This window comes from Galeopterus variegatus, unplaced genomic scaffold (assembly GCF_000696425.1).
Source record: "Galeopterus variegatus unplaced genomic scaffold, G_variegatus-3.0.2 Scaffold10, whole genome shotgun sequence".
Taxonomy (NCBI): Eukaryota; Metazoa; Chordata; class Mammalia; order Dermoptera; family Cynocephalidae; genus Galeopterus; species Galeopterus variegatus.
This window is the reverse complement of record NW_007726121.1, coordinates 444,066-462,601: the sequence shown is the minus strand read 5'-3', so window position 1 is coordinate 462,601 and position 18,536 is coordinate 444,066. Positions and strand designations below refer to the sequence as shown.

General features: G+C 35.9%; 1 protein-coding gene across 1 annotated transcript in view; it reads left to right on the top strand.

Annotated features, from left to right (window-relative positions):
- Positions 1–17,485: 17,485 nt before the first annotated feature.
- The window catches only part of CYLC1 (cylicin, basic protein of sperm head cytoskeleton 1), a 22,520-nt gene continuing 21,469 nt past the window's right edge, over positions 17,486–18,536 (top strand). The window contains exon 1 of the mRNA XM_008586188.1: positions 17,486–17,540. Coding sequence (XP_008584410.1) covers positions 17,486–17,540 — 55 coding nt within the window. The remainder of the gene's footprint in view (positions 17,541–18,536) is intronic.

Genomic DNA, 18,536 nt, shown 5'->3' with positions numbered 1-18,536 from the left:
ATAGGATCTGTTGTACATAAGAAGCACATTGCTAATCACCTCATTATATTGTACGTTAGAGTCCTGGATTGAATGGCCTCTGGTGGGTAGAAGAGGGTAGACATCACATAGGAAAAATGTTGTGGAACAAATTTAAAAACCAACTTATCCGCTTAAGAAGTTTGCCAAGGGCCATGCAGACCTTACTGAGAATTAGGGACACCCACATGTGAGTGGAAAGCTGTAGTATCTATTGTCCTATTTACACTAGATTAAAGGATTCCCTTTTTACTGTACCATAAATGGATATATTAGTCCCTTTCTGTTGCTTATAACAGAATACCTGGAACTAGGTAATTTATAAAGAAACAATATTTATTGCTTACAATTTTGGAGGCTGGGAAGTCTAAAGTCTGGGGAACACATCTGATGAGGGTCTTGTTGGTAGCGACTCTTCACAGCAACACAGGGTATCACATGGAGAAATGGCAGAAGCAGACAGACAGAGACTAACCTCCTCACTCACTGTCCTTTTAAAGCCATCATAACCACACCCATGACCACCATTTCAAGGACCCACCTTACAATTACAAAATAGGATTTTCCACCCTCTTAACATTGTCACAGCCAGGGTTAGGTGTCTAATACATGGAACTTTGGGGGACACAGTTCAGTCCATAACAACGGAGTTCCGGGTTAATCCATGGTCATACAGAATTTCTACTTATAATACACAGAATAATGGCCTCCAAAAGATGTCCACATCCTAACCCCGGGAATATGAGACTATGTTACTTTACATGGCAAAAGAAAAAACAGTACTTTGCAAGTGTTATTATTAAATTAAAGACCCTGAGGTGGGATTATTATCCTGGATTATCCAGGTGGACTCAATCTAATTTAATCCTTAAAAGCTAAGAGATGTAGTCAGAGTGAGATGTGATTATGGAAGCATGGTTAAGATGGGGGATGAAAGCACAAGCCAAATAATATGGGCAGCCTTTAGAAACTAGAAAAGGCAAGGAAACAGATTCTCTCCTGGAGCCTCCAGAAACAAATGCAATCCAACTGACAGTTTAATTATAGCTCAGTAAAACCTATTTTGAACTTCTGATGTGCAGAACTATAAGATAATAAATATGTATTGTTTTAAACTAAAGACTCTGTCATAATTTATTACTGTAGCAATGGAAAATTAATATGCTGCTCAAGATGCTGATGATAAGTATCAGTTGAGTGGGTGGGAATAGTCTGTGCATTTTCAAAAAATAATTTATTGATGTGAAATTTATGCAACATAAAATTAACCATTTTAAAGTTAACAATTCAGTACTATTTAGTACATTCACAAAGCTGCTCAACCACCACCTCTATCCAGTTACAAAATATTTCCACTACTGCAGAGTAAAACTCTTCATCCACTTGGCAGTTTCTTCCCACTTTCCCTTCCTCCTTCCTAGGCCCTGACAACCACCACTCTGCATTCTGTCTCTCTATATTTTTGATTGTGGATATTTCATATAAATAAAATCATACAATATGTGACTATGTCTGGCTTCTTTCACTTAGTATAGTGTTTTGCAAGTTCCTCAATGTTGTAGCATGTCTTGGTATTTAATTCCTTTTTATGGCTGATGAATATTCCATTTTATTTATTTGTCACAATTTGTTATCAATTCATTTGTCTACTGATGGGCATTTGGGCAGTTTCCAGCTTTCGGCTATTCTGATAGTGCTTTTATGAACGTATGAAGAGTCTTCAAAAAGTTTATTGAAAAGTTCATTCTGTCTTTTAATTCCATTTTTCCACAAACTTTTTGAAGTATCCTCATATGTACATGTACTTGTTTAAGTACCTATTTTCAAATCTTTTGGGTATATACCCAGAAATGGAATTGAATAGTCATATGACAATTCTACTAAACATAGAATTTAAACAATTTTTGAGGAACTACAAACTGTTTTCAGCAGTTTGAAACATTTTTCATTTCTACCAGCAGTGTACAAGGTTTTCAATTTCTCCACATACTTGTCAACAATTATTTTCCACTTTTTTATTATAGCCATTTTAGTGGGTGTGAAGCAGTACCTCACTGTGGTTTTGATTTGCATTTTTCTAATGACTAGTGATGTTGAGTATCTTTTAATGTATTTGGTGGCCATTTGTACATCTTCTTTGGAGAAATGTCTATTCAGATTTTTGCTCACTTTTTAATTGGGTTGTCTGTCTTTTTGTTGTTGAGTTATAAAAGTTCTTTATATATTCTGTAAACTACATCCCTTCTCAGATATATGATTTGAAAATGTTTCCTTCCATATTTTGGGTTGCCTTTTCAATCTCTTAATAACATCATTTTCAAAACCAGTTTTATTAAGGTATAACTGATATACAAAGAACTGTGCATATTTAATGATATAATCTGATAAGTGTGGACACATGAAAACATTCATGATACCATCACCACAATCAAGATGATAAACATATCCAACACATGCTTTTCTGTTTGTTTGTTGTGTGTGCATGTGTATGTGTGTGTTAAGAACACAACATGAGATATACTCTCATAACAAATTTTGAGGTACACAATAACATATTGTTAACTATAGGAACTATTTTTTACAGCAAATCTCTAGAAATTATTCATGTAGCATAACTGAAAATTTATATTCATTGAACAATCTTCATTTCCCCTAATCACCAGTTCATGGCAATCACTACTGTGTTCTCTGATTACATGAGTTTGCTGTTATAGATACTTCATATATGTGGAATCATGCAGTATTTTCCCTTCTGTGTCTGGTTTATTTCACTTAGCATAATGTCCTCCAGTTTCAACCATGTGTCACAAATGGCATGTTTCCTTCTTTTTTAAGATTGAATATTATTATCTTGTGTGTGTGTGTGTGTGTGTGTGTGTGTGCATGTGTGTGTGTCAGAATGTTTTTATCCACACTTGGATTGTTTCCATGTCTTGGCTATGGTAAATAATACTGCAATGAACATGGGAGTAAAGCTGTCTCTTAGAGATCCTGATTTCAATTCTTTTGGATATGTACCCAAAAGTGAGAATGTTGAATCACATAGTAGTTTTATTTTCAATTTTTTTAGGAACTTCCACACTGTTTTCCATAGCAGCTATACCATACACATTCCCACAAATAGCATATGAGTATTCTAATTTCTTCACATTCTTACCAACACTTGTCATTTGCACCAAATGTTGACCATCTATGCACATACCTGTGGCCATTTGAATGTCTTCTTTTCAAAAAAAATTGAATTTTGTTTATTTTGTTTATAATTGACTCATAATAATCATACATGCTTACGTGGTACAGTATCATGTTTCAACACATGTACACATTGTGTAATAATCAAATCAGGTTAGTATATCCATCACTTCAAGCCTTTATTATTTCTTTTTGGTGATAACTTTCAAGACCTTTTTGTCTAGCTATCTTGAAATATACAAAACATTACTAGTAGCTATGATCACCCTACTATGTAATAAAACACCAGGATTTATTCTTCCTATCTAACTGTAACTTTTTACCCATTGACCAATCTCTTTTCATCTCGCCTTTCCTCTCCCCTTCCCAGCCTCTGGTAACCACTATTTTACTCTCTACTTGTATGAGATTAACTTTTTAAGATTCCATATGTGACTGAGATTATATAGTACTTGTCTTTCTGTGCCTGGTTTATTTCACTTAGCATTCTGTCCTTCAGGTTCATCCATATTACTGCAAATGACAGTATTTTATTCTTTTTTATACCTGAATAGTGTTCCATTGTGTATTTACGCCACATTTTCTTTACCCATTCATCTGTTGATGGACATTTAAGTTGATTGCATCTTTTAGCTATTGTAAATAGTGCTTCAATAAATATGGGAGTACAAATATCTCTTTTGCATACAGGTATACCTCCTTTTATTGTGCTTCACTTTATTGTGATTTACAGGTATTGCATTTTTTACAAATTGAAAGTTTGTGGCAACTGTGTACCAAGCAGTCTATTGGCACCATTTTTCCAGCAACGTGTACTCACCTCCAGTGTCTGTGTCACATTTTGGTAATTCTTGCAATATTTCAACCCTTTTTATCACTATTATACCTGTTAAGGTTACCTGTGGTCAGTGATCTTCGATGTTAATATTGTAGTTGTTTGGGGGAGCCACAAACCACAACCATATAGGACAATGAACTTAATCAACAAGTGTGTTTGTTTTCACAGCTTCACCAACTTGCGGTTCCCCCATCTTTTTCCCTCTCCTTGGGCCTTCCTATTCCCCGAGATACAATAATATTGAAATGAGGCAAATGAACACCTCTACAATGACCTTCTAAATATTTAAACAAATTAGCAACCCTACATGCCCTCTATTCAAGTGAAAGGAAGATTCACAGATCTCTCCCATTAAATCAAAAGCTAGAAATAATTAAGCTAGTGAGGAAGGCATGTTGAAAGTTGAGATAGGCCTCAAGCAGATAGCCAACTTGTGAATGCAAAGGAAAAGTTCTTGAAGAAAATTAAAAGTGCTACTCAAGTGAACATGAATGATAAGAAAGTGAAAAACCCTTATTGGTGATATGGAGAAAGTTTTAGTGTTCTGAACAGAAGATCAAACTAGCCATAACCTTCCCTCAAGCCAATGCCTAATTTAGAGAAAGACCCCAACTTTCTTCAATTCCAGAAAGCCTGAGAGAGGTTAAGAGCTGCAGAAGAAAAGTTTGAAGCTAGCAGAGGTTGGTTTATAATATTTGAGGGAAGAAGCCATCTCCATAATGTAAAAGCACAAGGTGAAGAGCAAGTACTGATGAAGAAGCTATAGCAAGTTATCCAGAAGTTCTAGCTAAGATAACTGATGAAGGTGGCTACACTATGTGAACAATGTGACAAACTATGTGACAAAAGATCAATATCCAGAATATAAAAAGAACTCAAACAACTTAACAGTAAATAAAAAACAAATAACCAGATTAAAAAATGGGCACAGGAGAAGAATAGACGTTTCTCAAAAGAAGATATACAAGTGGCCAACAGACAGTTGAAAAAATGTTCAACATCACTCAGCCTCAGGAAAATGCAAATCAAAACCACATTGAGATATCATCTCACCCCATTTAGACTGGCTAGTATCAAAAAGACAGAGAATGGCAAATGCTGGTGAGGATGTAGAGAAAGGGGAACCCTCTTACACTGTTGGTGGGACAGTGAATTAGTTCACACATTATGGAAAACTGTACAGACATTTTTCAAACAGCTACAGATAGAATATGTCATAATATGACACAGCAATCTCACTGCTGGGCATATACCCAAAAGAATGGAAATCATCATGCTGAAGGCATAACAGTTATGGCTCTATGTTCAAAAGCTTAAGAGATGCAATCAACCTAAACATTCATCAATGGATGACAGGACAAAAAATATGCATTATATGTACACAATGGGATACTACTTAGGCATAAAAAGTATTGAAATTCTGCTATTCACATTAATATGGATGAGCTTGGAGAAAATTTTGCCAGGCAGAGAACGAGAAATGCTATGTTTCCTCATTCATAAGTGTGAGCTAAAAATAAATTAAGAAAGAAAGGTAGAACAATCACAATAATATGTGGGACTTTCAAAAGGAGAGAACAGAACTGTGATTACAGAGATGGGAAAGGGGGAGGGGGAGAGGGAGTTAGTGAGAAATTGGTAAAGAGTCGCAAAGAATGATTATGTTTTGTAATGATGAATATCCTAATTACCCTAATTTGATCATCATATATTATACACAGGTAATGACATTCCACTCTGTATCCCACAGATATGTATAATCAATTATGTTTCAATTTAAAAAATAAAATTAAATAATATTTAGAAAACAATGCAGTCAGAAAGTGAGAAATTTGACAAAAAAATAAAAACAATAAATAAAACAAATTCTAGAGATGAAAAACACACTGATCTGACAATTTTAATACAAAGCTTCAGAGCAGACTTGATCAAGTAGAACAAAGAATAAGTGAGCTCAAAGACAGAACATTTAAAATTATCCAGTCAGAGGGTAGGAAAAAGATAATAGCAGTTCTAGGAGGAGTAAGGAAAAGAAAAATCTTACAGAAGCATATTTAAAGAAATAATGCATGAAAACTTCACCCATCTGGGGATAGATGTCAACATCCAGGTACAAAAAGTGCAGAGTTGATTCATTCACCTTTAGCTCCCTCCAATAAGTGAAAACATGTGGTATTTCTTTTTCACTGCCTGACTCGTTTCACTTAATATTATTCTTTCAAGGTCCATCCATGTTGTTGCAAATGGGAGTATTTCATTCGTTTTTATAGCTGAGTAGTATTCCATTGTGTAGATATACCACATTTTCCGTATCCACTCATCCGATGATGGACATTTGGGCTGATTCCAGCTCTTGGCTATTGTGAAGAGTGCTGCAATGAACATTGGGAAACAAGTATACCTTCGACTTGATGATTTCCATTCCTTTGGATATATTCCCAGCAGTGAAATAGCTGGGTCATATGGTAGATCAATCTGCAACTGTTTGAGGAACCTCCAAACCATTTTCCATAGGGGTTGCACCATTATGCATTCCCACCAACAATGTAAGAGATGATGGGACACAATAACTAACTACATTGTATATTGACAAAATAAAAATTAAAAAAAAGAAAGAAAAATAATAAATGAAAATATATACCACAAAAAAAAAAAAGTGCAGAGGTTTCCAATAAACTTTAACCCAAATAATAGTTAACCAAACACATAAAAATTAAACTATCAAAAATCAGAGGAAAGAAGAAATTCTTAAAGCAGCAATAGATAATTAATACAAGAGAAGTCCCAATATTATTATCAGCAGGCTTTTCAGCAGAAACCTGGCAGACCAGGAGAGAGTGGAAAGATACACTCAAAGTTTTAAAGGGTAAAAACTGTCAACCAAGAATACTTTACCGAGAAAAGCTGCCTTTCAGATGTGAGAGAGAAATAAAAACTTTCAAAGACAAAAGCTAACGAGGATTATCACCACCAAGCCTGCACTACAGGAATCGCTAAACAGAGTTCTTTAAGCTGAAATAAAGGCCACTAATAAACATAAAACATACAAAAGCACAAAGCCGAATGTAATAAGTAATACTAAAAAATTTTAAAATATTCCAGGACTGTGATGATGGTGTGTAAAGCAATTTTATCCCTAGTACAAGGGTTAAAAGACAAATATATTAATATTAACTATAGTTTCTTATAATCCCATTTGTTTATTTTTTTTCTTTTATTGCCTATGCTTTGGGGGCTTATTCATAAAGTCTTTGCCTAGTCCTACATCTTGCAATGTTTTCTCTATGTTCTCTATTAAGAGTTTTATAGTTTCAGGTTTCATATTTAACTCTTTAATACATTTCGATTGATTTTTGTATATGACGAGAGGTACAGATCTAGTATCATTCTTCTACATATGGATATCCAGCTTACCCAGCACTATCTATAAAAGTGATAGTCCTTACCCCAGTGTATGTTCTTTTTGCCTTTGTCAAAGATCAGTTGGCCGTGAGTATGTGGGTCAGTTCTGGGTTGTTTACTCAGTTCCATTTGTCAGAGTGTCTGTTTCTATGATAGTACCATGCTGTTTTGTTTATTATAGCTTTACATTATACTTTGAAGACAGGGCGTGTTATGCCTCTGGGTTTCCTTTATTTATTTGTTTTTTTGTTTGTTTGTTTATTCTCAGGATTGCTTTGCCTATTCAGGGTCTTTTGTTGTTCCGTATTAATGTTAGTATTGTTTCTTCTATTTCTGTGATGAATGTCATTGGTATTTTGAGAGGCAATGCTTTGGATAGTATGAACATCTTCACATTGCTAATTCTTCTCACACAAAAGCATGAAATGTCTTTCCGTCTTTTCTGTCCTCTTAAATGTCTTTCAGCAGTGATTTGTAGTTCTCATTGTAGAAATCTTTTATCTCCTTGGTTAAAATGATTTCTAGGTATTTCATTTTTTTTGGTGACTATTGTAAATGGGCTTTCTTTCTTGATTTATTTTTCTGAAAGATAATTGTTTGAGTATAACAATGCTACTGACCTTTGCATGCTAATTTTGTATCCTGCAACATTACTGAAATCATTTATTAGTTCTAAGAATTTTTGGTAGAGTCTTTAGGTTCTTCTACATACAGGATCATGTCATCTGCAAATAGGGATAGTTTAAATTCGTCTGCTCCAATCTGGATAAGATGTATTTCTTTCTCTTGGCTGATTGCTCTAGCTAGTACTTCCAATACTGTGTTAAATAGGAGTGGTAAGAATGGTCATCCTTGTCTTGTTCCTGTTCTTAAGGGAATATCTTTCAGTTTTTCCCCATTCAGGGTGATACTGGCAGTGTGTTTGTCATATATGGCTTTAATTGTGTTGAGATAATTTCCTTCTGTACCTAATTGGCTGAGAGTCTTTATTGTGAAGGAATGTTGAATTTGTCAACTGCTTTTTCTGTGTCCATTGAGATATTTATATGATTGTTGTCCTTGGTATTGTTGATGTGGTGTATAACATTTATTGACTTGCATATCTTGAATCATCCTTGCATTGCTGGGATAAATCCCACTTGATCATGGTGTATAATTTTTCTTGTTTGTTGCTGCATTCTGATTGATAATATTTTGTTGAGGATTTTTGCATGTATGTTCATCAAGGATATTGGCCTTTAATTTTCTTTTTTGGTCATATCTTTATCTGGTTTTGGTGTCAGGTTGTTGCTGGCCTCATAGAATGAGTTTGGGAGAATGACTTCTGTTACAATTTTTTGGAATAGTTTGAAGAGAAGTGGTATTAATTCTTCTTTAAAGGTTTGACAAGATTAAGCTGTAAAGCTATCCAGTCCTGGGCTTTTCTTTGTTGGAAGATTGCTGATTACTGCTTTAATCTCTTTGCTTGTTATTTATCTGTTCGGGTTTTCTCTTTCTGCTTGTTTCAGTCTTGGAGGTTTGTATGTGTCCAGAAATTTATTAATTTACTCCAGTTTTCTTATTTATTTGCATATAGTCAATTATAATAACCTCTGGTGATTCTTTGTATTTCTGTGGTGTCAAGTGGAGTAGCTATTCTTATATCAGATAATATAGACTTCAAACCAAAACCATAAAAAGCCACAAAGAAGGCCATTATATATTGATAAATGAATCTATACAGTTAGAAAACAAAACAATCATAAATATGTATGCACCTAATAGTACAGCACATGGATATGTAAAGCAAACACTCTTAGACCTACAAAAAGAGATAGACCCTAATTCAATAACAGTGGGTGACACCCCTCTCAGCTTTGGACAGATCTTCCAGGCAACAAATCAACAAAGAAACACATGACATAAACTATACCTTAGACAGACTGGACCTAGCAGACATCTGCAGAACATTTCAACAAACAGCTAGAGAATACACATTCTTCTCATCAGCATATTGAACATTCTACAGGATAGACAACATGTCAGGTCACAATTAAGTCTCAACGAATTTTTAAAAATTAAAATCATTCTATGTGTCTTTTCAGACCACAATGGATTAAAACTGGAAATCAATAAGAAGCAAGCTTTTGGAAACTAATCAATAGCATGGAAACTAAACAACAGACTTCTCAATGGCTTATGGATCCAAGAAAAACTTAAACAGGAAATCAACAAATTCTTGAAACTAACAGAAATTAAGATACATCATACCAAAACCTGTGGGATACTGCAAAAACATTACTAAGAGGGGAGTTTATCAGAATAAATGCTTACAACAAAAGAATGGGAAAACTTCAAATGAACAACCTAACACTTCTCCTCAAAGAACTAGAAAAACAACAATCCAATCTTCAAACTAGTAGATGAAAAGAAATAATTAAAATCATGGCAGAACTAAATGAAATAGAGACCCTAAAAATTATGCAAAAGATCAATGAAACAAAAAGTTGTATTTTTTTTTTTGGAAAGAGACAAACCATTAGCTAGGTTAACAAAAAAAGACAGAAGACCCAAATAACGAAAATCACTAATGAAAATGGAGACATTAAAGTGTGTTTAAATGCATGCATATATTGGATAATGATTAACTTAGGGTAGATAGCATATCTATCACCTAAACATTTACCTTTTCTTTGTGATGATTACATTCACCATGCTCTTTTCTAGGTATATAGAAATATGCACTGTAGTATTATTAGCTACAGCCAGCCTAGAACACCAGAATATATTCTCCTTATCTACCTGTAACTTTGTACCTGCTAATCCACCTCTTCCCCAACTCCCACACCCTCTCCCCTTCAAGCCCCTGGTAACCATTACTCTACTTCCTCCTCTTCGAATGCTTTTTCTGCATCTATTGAAATGATCATATGATTTTTGTCCTTTATTCTGTTAACATGATTTATCATTTTACTCATTTGTGTACATTATACCATCCTTGCATTCTTGAGATGAATCTAAGTTGATCATGGTAAATGATCTCTTTAATGTTATGTTGGAATCAGTTTCCTATTGTTTTGTTGAGGATTTTTGTATCTATTTTAATCAGGGATATTGGACTGTAGTTTGCTTTTTCTGTTGTGTCTTTGTTTGGTTTTTGTATCAGGGTAGTGCTGTCCTCATAGAATGAGTTTGAAAGTAGTCCCTCCTCTTAAACTTTTTGGAATAGTTTGAGAAGAATTGGTATGTTTGTTTTTAAATGTTTGGTAGAATTCAGCAGTGAAACCATCATGTCCTGTTTATTTAATTTGATGGGAGACTTTTTATTACATGCTTTAATCTGTCTCAGTACTCATTATATATAGTTCAGTCCAGCTGTTCTATTTCTTCATAATTCAGTCTTAGTAGGTTGTATTTGTCCAGTAATTTGTCCATTTTTCCTAGATTTTTCAGTTTGTTGGCCTATTGGTATTCTTAATAATTATAATTCTTTTTATTTCTGTGGTATAACTTATAATGTCTCCTTTATCTCTGATTTTATTTGAGTCTTCTCTTTTTTTCTACTTTAGCTAAAGGTTTGTACGCTTTGTTTATCTTTTCAAAAATTCAACTTAGTTTTGTTGACCTTTGTATTGCTTTTCTTTTTTCTTTTAAAATTGAAATATAATTGCTTGTACATTTCTGCGAGGTGCAGAATTGAATATCAATACCTGAGTACAATATGTGATTCTGAAATCAGGATGATTAGTATATTCAACATTACACAATGTAATCATTTCTTGTGGCCCTTTACCAAAATCTCACTAACCCTCTCTTACCCTCCCCCTTTCCCACCACTGGTGGCCTCAGTTCGATTCTTTCCTTTTGAAATATCAGTGAATTGTTATGATTGCTGTATCTTTCTTTCTTTTTTTAATTATTTGGTTTTTTTTTTAGCTTCTACTTACAAGTGAGGATATGTGGTATTTTTCTTTCTGTGCCTGACTTATTTTGCTTAACATAATTTTCTCTAAGTGCATCCTTAATGCTGTGAATGGCAGAATTTCATCCTTTTTATAGTACAGCAGCATTCCATTGTGTATATATACCACATTTTCCTTATCCAGTCTTCCACTGATGAACATTTAAGTTGATTCTAACTCTTGGCTATTGTAGTTAGAGCATGGAGTGCAGGTGTCCATCCCTTCAACATGATCATTTCCATTCTTTTGGGTATATACCCAGTAGTGGGATTGCTGGTACATATGGAAGTTCTATCCATAGTTCTTTGAGAAACTTCCATACAGTTTTCTGTAATGGCAGCACTAATTTACAGTCTGAGAAGGTTAATTCCAGGTGTGAACTTGATTAGATTAAGGAATGCTGAGAAACCTGGTAAAGCTATCTTTTTAAGTGTGCCTATGAGAGTGTTTCCAGAAGAGATTAGAATGACAGCTTGAGTTGACTGGGGAGGAAAGATCTGCCCTCATCGTGGGCAGGAACCATCCAATCTGCTGGGGCCACAAGAACACAAAAAACAGAGAAGAAAAGGTGAATCTCTCTCTCTGTATCCACTGGAGTTGGTATACACTCTTCTCTCCTATACATGGACATCAGGGCTCAAGACTCTTCAGCATCTGGGTTCCAGAACTTACACAAAGAACACCATAAGCTTCCTTGGTTTTAAGACCTTCAAAATTGGACTGAGCAACCCTACTGGCATCCAGCTTGCAGATGGCCTATCACGGGACTTCTGTTCACAGTTGCATGAGCTAATTTACCTACTAAATACCCTTTCATATATTTATAACATCCTATTAGTTCTGTCTCTCAGGAGAACCCTGACCAATACACAATCCCACCGATAGTATAGGAGGGTTCCCCTTTCTCTGCATCCATACCAGCATTTGTTTTTCCCTGTCTTTTCGATTATAGCCAGTCTAACTGGGTTGAGATGATATCTCAATGTGGTTTTGATTTCCCTGATGTTTAGTGATGCTGAGCATTTTTTCATGTTTCTGTTGGCCATTTGTATGTCTTTCTTTGAAAAAATTCTATTCAGCTCCTTGCCCATTTTTTAATCAGGTTACTCGTGTTTCTTACTGTTAAGTTGTTTGAGTTCCTCATGTATTCTCAGTATTAATCCCTTGTCGAATTCAGTTTGCAAATATTTCTCCCATTCTGTAGGTTGTCTTTTTACTCTGTTGTTTCTTTTGCTGTGCAGAAGCTTTTTGGTTAGCTATAATTTCATTTGTTTATTTGTTTGTTTGTCTGTTTGTTTGTTTGTTCTTTTATTTTCTGTGATTTGGGGGTCTTATTCATAAAGTCTTGGCCCAGTCCTACATCCTGAAGCGTTTCCCCTGTTTCCCTTTAGGAGTCTTATACTTTCAAGTCTTATATTTAAACCTTCAATCAATTTTGATTTGGTTTGGGAATATGGCAAGAGGTATGTGTCTAGTTTCATTTTTATATGTATAGATGTCCAGTTTCCCTAGCACCATTTATTGAGAAGGCAGTCTTTTCCCCAATGTATGTTCTTGTTGCCTTTTTCAAAGATTAGTTCAATGTAAGTATGTAGATTGGTTCCTGAGCGTTCTACTCTGTTCTATTAGTCTGAGCATATTTATGCCAGTACTATGATGTTTTGATTACAATAGCTTTGTAGTATATTTTGAAATCAGGTAGTGTAATGCCCCTGGCTTTACTGGCTTTATCCATCTATCTGTCTATTTATTTATTTATTTATTTATTTATTTATTACTTATTTATTTTTTGCTCAGGATTGCATTGACTATTCAGGGTCTTTTGTTGTTCCTTATGAATGTTAGGATTTTTTTTTTTTTTCTATTTCTGTGAAGAATGTCATTGGTATTCTGCTGGGGATTGCATTGAATCCTTAGATAACTTTTTTAATTGTTCCAACCCAAGAGCATGGAATGTCCTTCCGCCTTTGTGCCTTCTTTAATTTCTTCCAACAGTGATTTGTTTCTGTCATTGTAGGGATCCTTCGCCTTCTCAGTTCAATTGATTCCTAGGTATTTTTGTGTGTGTGTGACTATTGTAAATGAGCTTGCATTCTTGATTTTTTTTCCTAGTTTGTTATTGGAATATTAAAATGCAACTGAGTTTTGTGTGTCAATTTTGTATCCTGCAGTTTTATTGAAATCGTTTATTAGCTCTGAGAGGTTCTTACATAGAGTCTTTGGGTTTTTCTTCATATAACGTCATGTCATCTGCAAACAGAGACAGTCTGGTTCATCTTTTCCAATATGAATACCCTTCATTTTTCTCTCTTGTCTGGTTGCTCTGGATAGTACTTCTAATTCTGTGCTAAATAAGAGTGGTGAGTGTGGGTGTCCTTGTATTGTTCCTGCTCTTAAGGGAAAAACTTTCAGCTTTTGCCCATTCAGGATGATACTGGCAGTGGGTTTGTTGTATATAACATTTATTGCAGTGAACTTCCTCTTAGTACTGCTTTTGCAGTATCCTACAGGTTTTGGTATGATATGTTTTCATTTTCATTAGTATCAATAATTTTTTTGAGTTCCCATTTAATTTCTTCTTGGGCCCATAAATCGCTCAGGAGCTGTTCAGGAGTTGTTGTTAATTTCTATGTATTTGTATAGTTTCCAGAGTTTTTCTACTTATTAATTTATAATTTTATTCACTTGTGTTATGAAAAGATACTTGAAATGATTTAATAATTTTTAATTTGTTGAGACTTAATTTGTGACCTAACACTTAGTCTATCTTGGAAAATATTCCATGTGGTGATGAGAAGAATGTATACTCTGTAGTTGTTGGATGAAATGTTCTGTAGATATCTGCCAAGTCCAATTGGTCTTAAATGTAGTTAAAATCCTATGTTTCTATGTTGATTTGTTGCCAGGATGGCCTGTCCAATAATTAGAGAGGGGTGTTCAAGTCCCCAGCTATTATCATATTGGAGTCTCTTTCTTTAGGTCTAATAATGTTTGGTATGTATATCTGGGTATTCCAGTGTTGGAAGCATATATAATTGTGACAGTTATGACTTCTTGCTTGATAGATCCCTTTATCATTATATAATGGCCATCTCTGTCTCCTTTTATGTTTTTTTAACCTATTTTATCAGATATAAGAATAGCTATTCCTTCTTGTTTTTTGTTTGTTTGTTTGTTTTATTTGTTGTTGTTTGGTTCAATTTGTGTGGTATATATCATTCTATGCCTTTGCTGTTTATGTGTGTCTTCACAGGTGAGGTGAATCTCATGAAGACAGCATAAATGTGAGTCCAGCTTTTTAATCTAATCAGTCCGTCTGTCTTGTGAGTTGGGAATTTAACCCATTTACATTTAGGGTTGTTATTGAAAGGTATTTTCTTACTCCTTGAATTTTATCATTTTTCTTTTGGATTTTTAAATATCTTTAGTTCTGTTCTTCCCTCGCCCCCCCATTCTTTTAGGTTGGTCTTCAGTGTCTGTTGGTTTTTTGAGGTAGTAGATATAGTTTCTTTTTCTTTCTCATATGTATTTTATTCTACCAATGGGTTTAATTCTTTCTTGTGTAATCATGGTAGTGATTATTGGTTTTTTGGATTCCAGATGCAGGACTCCCTTGAGAATTTCTCATAGAGCTGGTTGTGTGGTGGTAAACTCCTGCGGTTTTTGTATGAGAAATAGAGTATTTCTCTTTCATTACTCAAAGATAGCCTTGCTGTCTATAGGATTCTTGGCTGGCTGTTTTTTTCTTTTAGTATTTTGAATATATCATCTTATTTTTTTTTTTCTAGACTGTAGAAATTCTGTTCAGGAGTCTGCTGTTAGTCTGAGGGGATTCTCTTATAGGTGACTTGATGCTTTTCTCTTGCTTTTCTTAGTATTCTTTCTTTGTTTTTGACTTTTTCCAGTTTACCTATAATGTATCTTGTAGAGGACATTTTAGAATTGAATCTGTTTGGGTATCTTTGAGCCTCATGGATCTGTAAGTCTATATCCCTATACCTGGGATGCTTTTCGCTATTACTTTGTCGAATATCTTTACAATGCCTTTTCTTTTTTCCTCCCCTTCTGGAACATCCATGATTGATTCAGATGTTTGTGTGCTTAAGGTTGCCTGACACCTCTCATCAATTTTCTTCATTTTAAAAAATTCCTCTCTCTCTCTCTCTCTCTCTCTCTCTCTCTCTCTCTCTCTCTCTCTCTGTCTCTCTCTCGTTTCTCCTGAATTATTTCAAAAAGACTATCTTCAAGATCAGAAATTCTTTCTTCTCCTTGTTCTAGTCAGCTACTTCAGCTCTCTGCATTGTTTTTTATTTCATTGAATGAATCCTTCAGTTCCAGAAGTTCTGCTGCATTCTTTTTAAAGGTATTAGTCTCTCTGTACATTTTCTATGTCATATTCTGGGTAGATTTTATTTCATTTTGTCATCTAACTTAGTCTTCTTTCATTTCACTGAGTGTCTTTAAGATTGTTTCCTGAAATTCCTTTTCAGTCAATTTAAGGGTTTCTGGCTCTGTGGGCTCTGATACTTGAGAATTTTTGTATTTCTTTGGTGGTATTATGTTTTCTTTTCTTTCTTGTATTTCTAGTATCTCGACATTGATGTCTGGTCATCTGGTAGAGGAGTTGCTTTTCTACTACTCTGGAGTGGGCTTCAAGGAAAGAGACTTTCACCTGTAGATGTGTTTTATATTGACCATTGAGTAGGTTCCCAGTATACTCAGTAGTGTAGTTTCTGTCTGGGTACTTCAGCTGTATTTATTGTTGGAGTTGTGTGTGAGTGCCTCCATGGCTTAGGCACTGAGACACTTAGTGATTCCTTGCTGAAGTTGTTGACACTGTGTTGGGTTATTGAGGATGTGAGAAAACTCTGGAGTTCTTGGGAGATGCACCTGGGTGCCCAGTAGTTCTTTTGCTGGGGTGGGTAACCCTTGGCAGGCTTGTTGACACCCCAGCTGGTGTCCTATGACCCTAATGGGTGTAGTGGGCTATATTGGTGCTCCTCAGTTTGAATGGGTGAACCTGGGTGAGGTTTCTCTTTCCTCTTATCTGCAGGCAGAGGCTCTACCTGGGTCTTTGCTTCCCTCATTTGGAGGATGAGTTGGTTGGTGGTAGTTGAGAATTTTCCTCCTTACTCTGTTTGGGTATCCTGGACTTCTGCACTCTCCAGGGATTCCATGTGTGTCTCTCCCTTGAATAAGGCAGTTGCAGGGACTGTGCACATACCTCTCACTTCAATTTGTGCCATCATGGGGGGGGCCTGTGGTTTTGGCCACTGGGTCACATGTCTGCACTCACCCCTTTTCCTGGCCTCTGCTGGTGACCCTCTTCTGTCAGTGCAGTGGAGTGGCTGGTTGGCCACCTACGCTGCAGCAGAAGCTGTTGTGGCAGCAGTGGCTGCTGCTGTGGTGGTGAGCTGCCCATGCAGTGGTAGTAGTTGTGGCAGTGGCTTTTGCAATCTACCTGTGTGGCAGCAGTATCTGTGGCAGTGTTGGGCTGCCCACACAATCATGCCCCACTTGCTCCTGCTGGCTGTCTGCAGGGGCTGCCCATGGCTCTTGAGGTCCCTTTTTGCAGTCCTGCCAGCTCTCATTTGGTCTGTCCATGGCTACTGGTGTTCCTGCACCTGTACTGTTTTTCTAGTCCCTATTTTGTCTATTTCTGCTCCGATCTTTATTATGTCCTTTATTCTGCTAACATTGGACTTAGTTTATTCTTCTTTGTCCATTTTTTTAAGTGTAACATAATGTTATTTATTTGCAATCTTCTTTTTCTTGCTGTAGGAATACATTGCTATAAACTTTTATTTTAGTATTGCCCTTGCTGCATTCCCTAAGCTTTTGTATGTTGTGCTTCCGTTTTTGTTTGTCTCAAGATATTTTTTAATGTCCCTTTTAATTTCTTCACAGGCCCATTGGTTGTTCAGGAACATTTTGTTTAATTTTCATGCATTTGCAAATTTTTCAAAATTCCTTCTGTTATTGATTTCTAGTTTCATACTTATATGGTTGAAAAAGGTTCTTGATCTGATTTCAATCTCCTTAAATTTGCTAAGATAGACCTTTATGTCTGTAATGTAGGAGGTCCAAATCTAAGATGGCACTCACATACTGTTTACCTATTCTGAAGAAATCACCTGGAGGTGCAACAGGTAGATACCTTGGTTTATTAGACTTATGAGAGACACTGATGGAGGCCAGTTGACAAGAAATCCACACCTCCATGGGGTACATACAACAGTTATATAGTTAATGGATCAAAGTAGGGGTGTAAATCACTTTCAGGCTTACGTGCAGATGCACACTCAGCTGTGTTAACAAGTTAATCTACCCACTGCTATCCTGGTGCCAGAGTGTTTGTTCTTTTTCTTAGGGTCCCTACTCCCTCCAGCATACTGTTTGTCTTAAAGGGGACATGCCTTTCCTTCAGTAGCTACCTTGGCCAGGGGCAGTCTCCCAAGGGGAAAGGGTAACTCTGATAAGCACAGGAGGGGGAAATGAGGCTGTATCCAGCATTTACCCTACATTGTCTAACACATGATATATCCTGGAGAATGTTCTCTGTGTAATTGAGCATAATTTATATTCTGTTTCTGCCAGATAGTGTTTTGTATGTCTGCTGGTCTATTTGGATTAAGGTGTTATACAAGTCCAATTTTTTTTTTATTGACTTTCTGTCTGAATAATCTGTCTGCCATTTAAAGTGGTGTATTAAAGTTTGCTGCTATTATTTTATTGCAATCTATTGTTACCTTCAGATCCTTTAAATTGCTTTATATATTTCAGATTCTAAGATGGCGACGGGTCTGGAGCGGCTGTGCCAGGAGACAGCGCGATCCTGAGAAGTGTGCGCTGTGATACCAGAGTACTATTTGCATTTCCAAGAGCAACAAAAAATGAATAAATCTTTCAACAACGAACCTATAACGACAAACAAGCAACAACAGGTTTGAGGTTTTAGGGCCGACACAAAAGAAGACTCCTGAGAGCGCCCAAGCCCTGCTGCGGATTCGAGCGAGCAGCCCGAGACAACAAAGGCCAAGTAAATCAGCAGAGACGACACAGAAATGGAGTGGAATGCGCCAGACCGGCCCAACTCTGCGACCCCTGTGAGTCACCCCCAGCAGAGCACCACTTGCAGGGCGAAG